The 10,720-nt window shown below is 46.5% G+C and overlaps 1 protein-coding gene and 1 long non-coding RNA gene across 2 annotated transcripts; one reads left to right on the top strand and one right to left on the bottom strand.

Moving 5' to 3' along the window:
- Window positions 1–2,498: 2,498 nt before the first annotated feature.
- On the bottom strand, window positions 2,499–3,238 carry LOC117550696. The gene is made up of 3 exons (XR_004569686.1): window positions 3,099–3,238; window positions 2,804–3,011; window positions 2,499–2,712 (listed from the first exon to the last, which is right to left on the bottom strand). It is a non-coding gene; the product is annotated as an uncharacterized LOC117550696 (long non-coding RNA).
- An 89-nt stretch (window positions 3,239–3,327) lies between these two features.
- Window positions 3,328–4,827, top strand: LOC117550718 (the record flags this gene model as incomplete). Its single annotated transcript, XM_034223229.1, has 1 exon — window positions 3,328–4,827. A coding segment is annotated over one exon (1,500 nt), but the record flags the coding sequence as incomplete, so codon positions are not given.
- Window positions 4,828–10,720: the final 5,893 nt, after the last annotated feature.

The following is a 10,720-nucleotide window of genomic DNA, read 5'->3' on the forward strand; positions in this document are numbered from 1 at the left end:
AAACCAAACCTTGAAGTTAGGGTTTTATTTTAATAAAGTGTTTATTCAGAACTACACAACTACTCTGCTTGTGTGGTTACTGCACTCTATATGATCAAAGTTAGATTCAGCTATGTAGCTGGCTAAATAGGCTTGTGATTAGCTAATATATTTTACAAATAAGTTAGCTAGCCACACGTTCAATGTATGTTACCAACTGATGGTAAGTCAGAGAATTAAGCTTTGTATTTCCTTTTGCACTTTGAGATACCTTATTGGGTTTGGTTTGTTCATTTGTCTTCATGATGAATGTAAAAATTCTGTCCCGATTTTCATGAAACTTGGTAGAAGTGTGTCTATACATGGTCCGTTGCATATCGATTGTTATCTCAATCCCTGGGCAGATGCACAACTTAATTACTACTTTCAATAACATTGCATTCTCTAAATGCCCTTCTAGTTAACCAATAATATTGTTTATTGATGTATTCAGATATATTTTCGCTGGTTTACCTTTTCCTCTGTTTTGTTGGTTTTGGGCACTGTTACGGTTGCTGTTTCTGTCTGCTCATTAATCTGCCTGTGAGTGTTTTCGGCTGTGTGTGTAATATGTAAATAAGCTGCGCAGTAGCCCTGACGCCATTGGCTGCCCATCCTCTGGTCCGCCTCCGAAGATCGTGATTGGAGCACACCGGACCCGACGTCTTCCAGTCGCAGCGCACCGCCAGCGCACGCCTGCTGCAGATGATTATAAAGCCCGGGAACAACTACCACTCTGGAGGCTCTGTTGAGTGACAGACGCCTCTCGCATTTTGCTCTTCATTCTGTGATTAATCTTGTGTGTCTATCTCCGTGTGATACGGTGTTTTAGTAGAGTGTAGAGTAGGTTAGTTAGTGTTTAGAGTATAGTTAGGATTTGTGACTGTTGCCTTTAGTTTAGCTGTGTTTTGTGTAGACTCCCTTTGTTAGTTGTACCACTCTTTAAGTGAGGTTTTGTTTCGTTCTTTAGTTAGTGTACTAGTATTTATTTTCCCCACATATAACTAGACTCCTGTGTTAGAGTCCTCCCTTTGTTTGTTTCAGGCTGCCTGCCTGCCTTTTGTTTACATTGCTGTCTAAAATAAACCCCTTATAATAATTACCAATAGAGAACCGCAGTGACGCATCCTAAAACCCGGATGTAAACTCCTTCCGGTTCCTTCGTCAAAAACGCAATGCAATTTCTCCATAGGATTTTGGAAAATAGCTCGAAATAAGGTCTGTGGTTGACACACATTTACAGTAAGAGACGGATCACGTTTTGTTCAGCCGGATAATATCCACATGTCTATCCTACTTTTATAATTTTTGAATCATAAATCTAGTCGCCAGAAGCAAAATGCTAACGTTATGCTATAAACGAACTACAAAAAAGTACAGCAGCAGGGTCGCAAGACTTCAACGTCACGCCAACTTTAGATCGTTTCAACTGACTTTCGCACGCTAGCATATTTTAACAAAGCTTTTCATTTGAGCCACACTGAATTTCACTAGAAGTCATGGCTGTGTCAATTATCAGTCTGATATCATTTTACAAAGATGACAAGAAGAGTGTAGATAGAGGAGAGAACCACTACAAGTCAGGACACATACAGCAGTGCAGCCTAGATGAAGGTGTGCTTAATGAAAGCTTTAGCGCAAGTTCAATAAGGAAGACCTAACTCGAGTCACTCACACGTCACTCTATGGCTCCCTTCCCCCCTCATTAAATATGAGGGCGTCACGCCTCAGCAGCCAATCGCTGCACATGCTAAATGCCTTAAATACCTGCTCTTCCTCCCTGTCAGTTGTCATTGCAGATGATCACACGCAGTAGCAGTACTTCTTTACTCTTTCTCGTGAGAAAAAAAAAACCCAAAACAAAACCTAGCTCAAGATGTCCAACTCGGACAATTCAGACGAACCTGGTATGGAAATCTTTGATCCCGGTTCGACTCTCCACAGCGGCCTATCACCAGAGGCAGACTTCCTCATCGCCCGACTCCGGCAGCAGGGCATCCCCACAGCCCCAGGCCTCACTCTCTCGCAACTTCGAGAGCTCTCGGATCAGGTCTCCAGCTCAGCTCCCCAGCCCGAGGCAGCAGCCCCAAGCAGCTCCCCAGAGAGACCAGGGCGAGGACGCGGCCGCAGCCGCGGAGGAAAAAAACGCAGGAAATCGAGCCCTCCAGGACCCCGTCCGCCTCCCAAATCCACCCCTTCTCAGGCTCACCAGGCCGGGAGCGGGGAAAGTAGCGTGGTCGGCGCCCTGCAATCCCTCAATAGCTCCATAAGAGCCATCGATGCTCGCCTCCAGGCCCTGGAAGACTCCGGCACAGGAGCGTCAACTTCCGCCGCATTCAGAGCAGCGCTCGCTGCCTCAGTCCCGCTGGGGTTGCCAGGTCAGGGTTTTCCACGCATCCCAGTGGCAGCTCCTCCTCACTCTCTGGCTTCAGCCCTCCCAGCCCCCCCTGCAGGTAGGCCTTTCATTTCTCAAGCCGCTAATATCTCCTCACGGCTTAGGTCGAAAATTCTTGAAGGGAAGGATGTTAACTTGCTTAGCCTTATCCTGCCCTCCCCAGAGTGCGATAAAGCCATCGCCACAGGAGGAGACATCACCGCCGTCTTTAAAACCGCAGACCCCAGGCTTATCAGAGATATCAGCATAGGGCAATTCATGGTAGCTTTCGGCATCTTCCGTGACGTCATCTGCTCTGTCTACCCTGAGAGAAGAGCAGAATTAGATACGTACATGGCCATCATCGGGGACATCAACCTTAGATACGGGAGATCCATCTTCTATCAGTACCATAAAAGCTTTTCTAGTAAAGCAGCGCTTCACCTAGCGCATAGCAATATCCGCCTCGACTGGTCAGTGATGGACATCGAGCTGCTCGTGATGGCTACCGGCGGGCAAACCGCTATTTCTTGCAACAGCTGCGGAGCACAAGGCCACATCGCTGTCCTCTGCCCCTCAGTGCCTTTCTCCGCGCCCAGAGCCTCCCACACGCAGTATACTGGATATGATAGAACAAACCGTCAGGTGCAAATGAGACACGAAGACAAAATCTGCGCTAGATTCAATGAAAATGTCTGTACTCAACCTTATTGTTCATTTCTCCATATCTGCAGTTCCTGCAGGGATGCACACCCGAAGTCCGTGTGCCCCAGGCGCAGCCAAAACCTCTCAGTAGCTCTGCGCCAGAAACCTCGTGGTGGAAAAACATTCTAAAACATCACCCCTCCACTCCCATTAACATCCCTCAGCTAGCAGCTGCGCTATCCAACCACCCAGATTCCGTTTTCGTGGACTATCTCCTGTCAGGGCTCTCCCAAGGCTTCAGGGTAGGGGTCCTCTCATCTCCCACAGTTACTTTCGTAGCAAAAAACCTACAGTCAGCCGCTAAAGAACCCAACATAGTTTCCCAGCTCATCGACAAAGAACTCCACAAAGGATACATAATCGGCCCCTTTAGCTCCTCCCCCTTCCCAGTGTTCCGTTCAAATCCCATAGGAATAGCCACACGCAAATACTCTGGAAAAAAAAGGCTGATTTTCGATCTGTCCGCTCCCCGTTCCGGCACATTTTGCAGCGTCAATAGTATCATCCCTCCAGAGCAGTTTTCCCTTCACTATGCCTCAGTGGACAATGCAATCAAATTGATTAAGTTCACAGGGCACGGAGCGTGGCTCTCCAAAGCGGACATTACCGATGCCTTCAAAATCATTCCCATTCATCCGTCTCAGTGGAACTTGTTCGGCATTAAGTGGGAGTCCAAATTCTATTTCGCCGTTCGCCTGACCTTCGGGTGCAGAAGCAGCCCCTGCATCTTCAACTCCTTCTCGGAAGCGCTCTGCTGGATCCTGCTGAACAACGTCAGAATCCCCTCCGTCCTTCACCTACTGGACGACTTCCTCCTCATAGACCCGCCACAGGACAGCTCAGGGACCTCACTGAGCAAACTGAAACACTGCTTTCAGGAGCTAGGCGTCCCCCTCTCCAATGAAAAAACGTTAGGTCCCAACACATGCTTAGAGTTCTTAGGCATCACCCTTGACTCCATAGACATGAAGGCGTCTCTCCCCTCCGACAAATTGCAGCGCATTCGGGACATCACCAAATCATACTGCGAGCAACAAATCATTACAAAACAACAGCTGCTCTCCCTTCTAGGACACCTCAACTTCGCCATGCGAGTCATCCCCCAGGGGCGCTCGTTCATCTCCCGCCTCCTGGACACAGCATCAGCGGTCGACAATCTCCATGACCGCGTCCTCTTAGACGAAGGCTGCCGCTCAGACCTACGTTTCTGGTCTTTCCTGCTCGCCCACTGGAACGGAGTCACTTTCTTCTATGACGACCTTGTGTGTTCCTCCGATTCAATGAGGTTCTTCAAGGATGCCGCCCCATCCGTGGGTTTTGGGGGCTTCTTTCAGGGCGAGTGGTTCGCAGGGTCTTGGCCCCCGTCATTCCCTAATCATGCCTCATCCTCCGCTCTGCACGAGATATTTCCGATCGCCGTTGCATGCCACGTATGGGGTCACCAGTGGTTCCGTAAACGCATCTCGGTGCTGTGCGATAACCAATCAGTGGTCGAAATCATCAATAAAGCGCGCTCCCAGTGTAGCGACATCATGCCATTCATGAGAAGCATCACGCGGTCCTCCATTATCCACAACTTCATCATCACAGCTCGTCACATTCCCGGTCACCTCAATGTCATCGCTGACTCCCTCTCTCGCTTTCATTTCCAGACATTCCGGAGCCTCTGCCCGGAAGCCAGCTCGCAACCAGTCGGAATCCCTCCACTTCATCTCCTCTCTCTGCACTAACCGAGAGTCCCCTAGCTCGGCACCTTGAGTCGGCCAGATTCTTCATGAGAAAGGGCTTAGCCGCTTCCACCCTCAGATCCTATGATTTCGCATGGAGAACGTTCGCTTTTTTCTGCCGCTCAGTAGATGTCCCCCTCAAACCTGTCCTCATCTCCACCGTGTGCGCCTTTATGGGCTACTGCACCACCGATCGACACCTCAAACCCCTGTATATCCGGAGCCTCCTAGCAGGAATTCAATTTAACGTTCGATGCTCTGATCCTAGCTTTCCCAGCCTACTCTCCAACCCTACCGTTAAACTCATCCTTAAAGGGCTGTACAAGACGTTTCCCCCCGCTGCAGACCCGAGGCTCCCCATCACGCTCCCTGTCCTGCGTCTCATGCTGTCCACACTCAGGAAAGGATTATTCTCCCCCTATCTCGACGCACTGCTCGATGCCGTATTCCTACTTGCCTTCTATGCGCTCCTCCGACCCGGCGAATTTACCACAGCTTCCCTCACGTTCGACCCCAGCCAAGACGTCTGCCTCTCCGACCTAGTCTTCAACACCAACCACTTTAGTCTCAGCCTCAAACACTCAAAATGCGGAGGAGCCTGCTCAGTCATCGCGGCTCGCATCAATTCCCCGTTCTGCCCTTTTAATTCCATGATCAAATTCCTGCGCTGCAGACCCCCCACCAATCCGTCCTCACCACTTTTTCTCATCAAAGGAAATGCCCCCCTAACGCTGCGACTGTTCACTTTCTACCTCAAGCAAGTCCTCACTAAGTCCGGCATATCACCTACATCCTACTCAGGACATTCCTTTAGGATAGGTGCAGCCACCTCGGCTGCTAATCAAGGTCTCTCCACCTCATCCCTTCAACAATTAGGACGGTGGTCCTCCTCCGCCTTCGCAACCTACATTCGCCCGGACATCAGCACCGTACTGGCTTCCCAAAGATCTCTCGGACCCTAATTATGGTATTTATGCATATAACTGGTGGTGGCTCATAAACACATTCATAAGTATACATGTCTAACTAAGGTACCTGATATTCAAACTGCATTCCTGTCCTAGTCCGCGGGCCCCGCCCACAGGGAATAACTTCTCGTCTCACGCGCACCTCCACGTAACGGGCTCCATCTCCCGGACACAGGTATCCAAATCCCAGGCTCTCGCTCAAACGTGTCAGTGTAAAGATATATCCTATGAAGTCAGGCGTGGCGGAAGGCCACCGTACACCTCGGTGTCAGCTACAAAACAAAGGAAAGAGAAAGAAAATATATATATATATATATAGCCTGCGAAGTCAGGCGTGGCGGAAGGCCACCGTACACTTCGGTGTCAGTTACAAAACAAAGGAAAGAAAAAGATATATATATATATATAGCCTGCGAAGTCAGGCGTGGCGGAAGGCCCACCGTACACTTCGGTGTCGTAGCGGAAGGCTACCGTACACTTCGGTGTCAGTTACAAAACAAAGAGTAAAGAAAAAAGATACATATATATATATATATATAACCTGCGAAGTCAGGCGTGGCGGAAGGCCACCGTACACTTCGGTGTCAGCTACAAAACAAAGGAAAAAGAAATAAAGAAAAACATATATATATATATATATAGCCTGAGAAGTCAGGCGTGGCGGAAGGCCACCGTACACTTCGGTGTCGTAGCGGAAGGCTACCGTACACTTCGGTGTCAGTTACAAAAAAACAAAGGAAAGAGTAAAGAAAGATATATATATATATATATATAACCTGCGAAGTCAGGCGTGGCGGAAGGCCACCGTACACTTCGGTGTCAGTTACAAAACAAAGGAAAAGAATAAAGAGAAATACATATATATATATATATATAGCCTGCGAAGTCAGGCGTGGCGGAAGGCCACCGTACACTTCGGTGTCGTAGCGGAAGGCTACCGTACACTTCGGTGTCGTGGACGTTGGGCCACCGTTACAAAACGAAACCGCTCGCTCCTCGGCGTAGTCAAGCCCTGCTGGCCAGGCATGCGACCCGCAGGTCGTTTTCAGATAAGACCGGCACTGATTTCGGCAGTCTCAGCATGACCAGTAAGCTCCGGCAGTGATTCCGGCACAGTGTCGCTCATATACGTGTTAATCTATTATCTCTCCTCCCCAGATCACCAGTCACCCCACAAGGTAAGCAACTCAGTTCATCTCAGTATTCATACTTCACTGGTTTTGGGGATTTCATCGGAGCGGTGCTTTCCCTCCTGAATGATTATCCTGCAAACCGGGGGCCTAATCGCCAAACACCATTACATTCTCCTGTTGTACTATCATGGCAATCATTTCATTCATATGACGTGTAAACAATAAATATGTAATTCTTACATCACGTCTCTCCGGGTTGAACCGGTGTTGTCAGGGCTAGCATGAGAGACAAGGTTTATAGAGTGTCGGTGAGTAGTGATAGCAAGAGTACCGTTAACCTAGAGTTAATTTATTCACATTAGTGACATTAATTCCCATCAACAAATCCATTTTATGTGTCACATGAAATCTTTATTACAAATATTACACACCAGAAAACACAGAAATATCCATGAAATAAACATAAAGTAGGCTATAAACAATTAAAGGGATAATTGGGAAGGCATTACAAATGTAAATATATTTTAAATATTAAAACAATCCCACCACCACAGGTATCTACAGGAGAAGAGGGAATTCTCACCACAAAATGTGAATGCCCACGTGGAGAATGGAAATGCAGTCATGCGGCTGCATTAGCCATCTTTGCCATCCACAATTTCAGCTGTACTGACACCCCCTGTCAGTGGAAGAAGCCAAAGGCAGCTAAACATACACATTCAGTGGAGGAGCTATTTCCTCCAACTAATAACTCATTCAACCCGCTGACAAGAGAGCCCACCTCCGAAGATCGTGACTGGCTGAGGGACAGACTCGGGGGCAGGTTCTCAGGAATTTCTTGGCTTCTCTCCCCCGAGCCAGAAGAGGAACACTACAGCTTGGAAACACTTACTGTTGCTGAAATTATCAAAATCTGTTGGGCATCAAGGACGTGAGGCAATTGTGGCAAGCATGGCATTGTCTGAGGAGCAACAGAGGGCAATTCAGGTGGCTACCACTGGTCAACGAACCAACCCAAACTGGCATTTGTTCAGGAAAGGAAGGTTGACTGCCAGCAACTTTGGAGCTGTCCTGAGGTCAAAGCGTGTGACTGCTTCCCTTATTGCCAGGGTGCTAGGGCAACAACAGGCCCTTGATGGTGTTTTGTCTGTACAGTGGGGGACTATGAATGAATGTGAGGGCGTTAGGGCATTCACCACTGCAATCCAGATGCAGGTCCATGAGTCAGGTTTGTGGCTCTCCCAATCAGGAGTGTTGGGGGCATCTCCAGATGGTCTGGTAGGGTCTTCCGCTGTGCTGGAGGTAAAGTGTCCCTACGGAGCCAGGGAAATGACAATTAGTGAAGCATTGCAAATCAAGGGCTTCTGTGTCAGTAAGGAGGGAGAAACATTCAGCCTGCGTGACGAACATCCTTACTGGCACCAAGTGCAAGGTCAGCTTCACCTCACTGCAAGAGAGACTTGCTACTTTGTGGTCTGGACTACGAAAGACAGTGTCATCATTCCGATAGCCCGAGATGACAATTGGCAGCCTAACCTGTTGGCTCTTGAGGACTTTTTCAAGGCCCACATGCTTCCAAAGCTGGCACTGCCGGAATAATCACCTTTTTTCACTGTTGTGGTTATTTTCTGAAAAAGACAGAAAAACAAAAAGGCATATTAATTGACTTGTTCTGAGTTCAGAGAGCACTGCTGTTCAAATTAAATATTTTTTTTAGAGAAAACTCATCTTCAGGATGTTATGGTTCCCCTTTGAAGATCTTTCTTGTAGCTGCTGCGATCCTTGTTTGAGTCGTTCATATGTTCGATGAAAAAGATCATAAATCTATCATTTTCAAATATAGTAATTTTAAGAAATTGTGAATCGTTTTTAATTTACATTTACTGACCTTTGCAATGTTGTGGTTGTTAGAGTGTTAGGTTTCTGACTACAGAGAATAACATATTTACAAAATAATATTTCTTAATAAAAAAAGGCAGTCCATGCAGAAAACTATTGTGGTTTCTTGATTCAAGCCTGCCTCTGAATCCCAAATCACAAACCATTCTTTGGAGTAACGTTTTTGATAGAGAAAGACAGAAAACAAACATGAGCCTACCGAGAGGCCAGACTTTCAAGGTAAAAAGACAGTTTAAAGATTTATATTTGCAGATATTATCAGCACATCTGAGTCAAATTAACATGTGTATTAAACAGAACCTAAATAAAAGAAATAAAATGCATCCAGTTTAAAGACATTGTTTGAGTTTAATGATGAACTCAAAATGTAAAACAAAGTATAAAACATGTTTCTGGATTGATTAAACAGCAGAATCTAAATAAAATGCACTCAATGAAAAGACAGTTTGAGTGTAATGATGAACTCAAAATGTAAAACAAAGTATAATAATAATAATAATAATAATACATTTGATTTATATAGCGCTTTTCTACAACTCAAAGATGCTTTACAGTATGAGGGAGGGTAGAGAAACAAGGACAGGCAAACAAATAAATATAGTAAAATAAAATAAACAGAAAAGTCAGTCAAGACGAAGTTGATTGAGAGGGGGGGAGGGGGGCTTACAGAGTTGAAAAGATGTGTATGAAACATATGTGTGTACATGTGAAAAGACACAATTTTTCTGCCACCTCTTTTATGAGAGGACGTTGGAAGTTCACTAGTGTGCAACATATCTGCACCAGTTTATCTGCGAAGTGCCTCAGGTGAGATGGAATGAACTTTAGGATCCTAAATTCTTTCAAACGAGCATTTGCTCTCTCGACGTGAATCCTATTTTGTGCGATAAGCTTTGTAGCCTGTGCTTCGCTGTGTGTCAGTTGGCCATGACAGAGGAATGGGGGAATGTTGACAGTGACTCCTTCAGGAAGAATGTTCTGGATTAAGAAGCCCTTGTCAGCCAATATCAGATCTCCAGGTTTGAAATGCTGAAGAACACCAGAATCCCGTACTATTTCTTTGTCACTTGTTGATCCTGGGTATAGTTTGCTGCAGTATGTGATCACAGCATTTGGTGCTACCCCTAGCAGTAGTTTGAAGGAGTGCATGCCACGGTAAGCAGAGTAGGTCTCTTTCTGGATATCCATTTGCTTGGGGATAGCAATTTTGATGTCCGTACAATCCACTATCATTCTGCAGTTTTGGATGTGCCGAAATGAAGAAGGCAAGCTGGTTTTATTTTTCTCCCGGCTGGGAACAGTACTCATTATGTCCTTAAAAAGTAATTTATGGAGAACCTCTATAAATGTTACAATCACATTTCTGACAGTGCTTTCACCGCAGTGAAAGAGTGCAGCCAGATGAAGGTGTGTGTAATTATGACGCAGTTTCATGAGGGTCATGAAAACTTGGTCTTCAAGACTCAGTGATTTGGGGAACCAACCTTCTGGGTATGTAATGGAACCCTCAAAACGAGCAACATACTCACACACAGCACTGAATGTGTCTCTATCTGGCAATCCTGTCTCCATCCGAAGAACCTTTTCACTCAGCTGAGAGGCAGAATACTTGTCACGGCAGTAACTCTGCTTTGCCTTGGACTCCTCTAGCTGGATCTCTAGCTGCATTATGTGTCTTTGCTGAGATTGAAGTTTTTCTTCTACCGTGGTTGCTTGCTCCTCGGCATTCTCAGATAGTGGTTGAGGATCTTCATTAGCAGCCGCCTGTGTTGATGGACCTGCTTCCTCCTCAGTCATTAGACACGCAGCTTCTTCCTCCATTCCATCAATTATCCCTCTCAGACAGTAGGAATGCTCTTCTACATTCTGTGCTTTAAAGGAAACAGGCCTTTTTCT

The sequence above is a fragment of the Gymnodraco acuticeps genome, unplaced genomic scaffold (genome assembly GCF_902827175.1).
Source record: "Gymnodraco acuticeps unplaced genomic scaffold, fGymAcu1.1, whole genome shotgun sequence".
NCBI lineage: Eukaryota > Metazoa > Chordata > Actinopteri > Perciformes > Bathydraconidae > Gymnodraco > Gymnodraco acuticeps.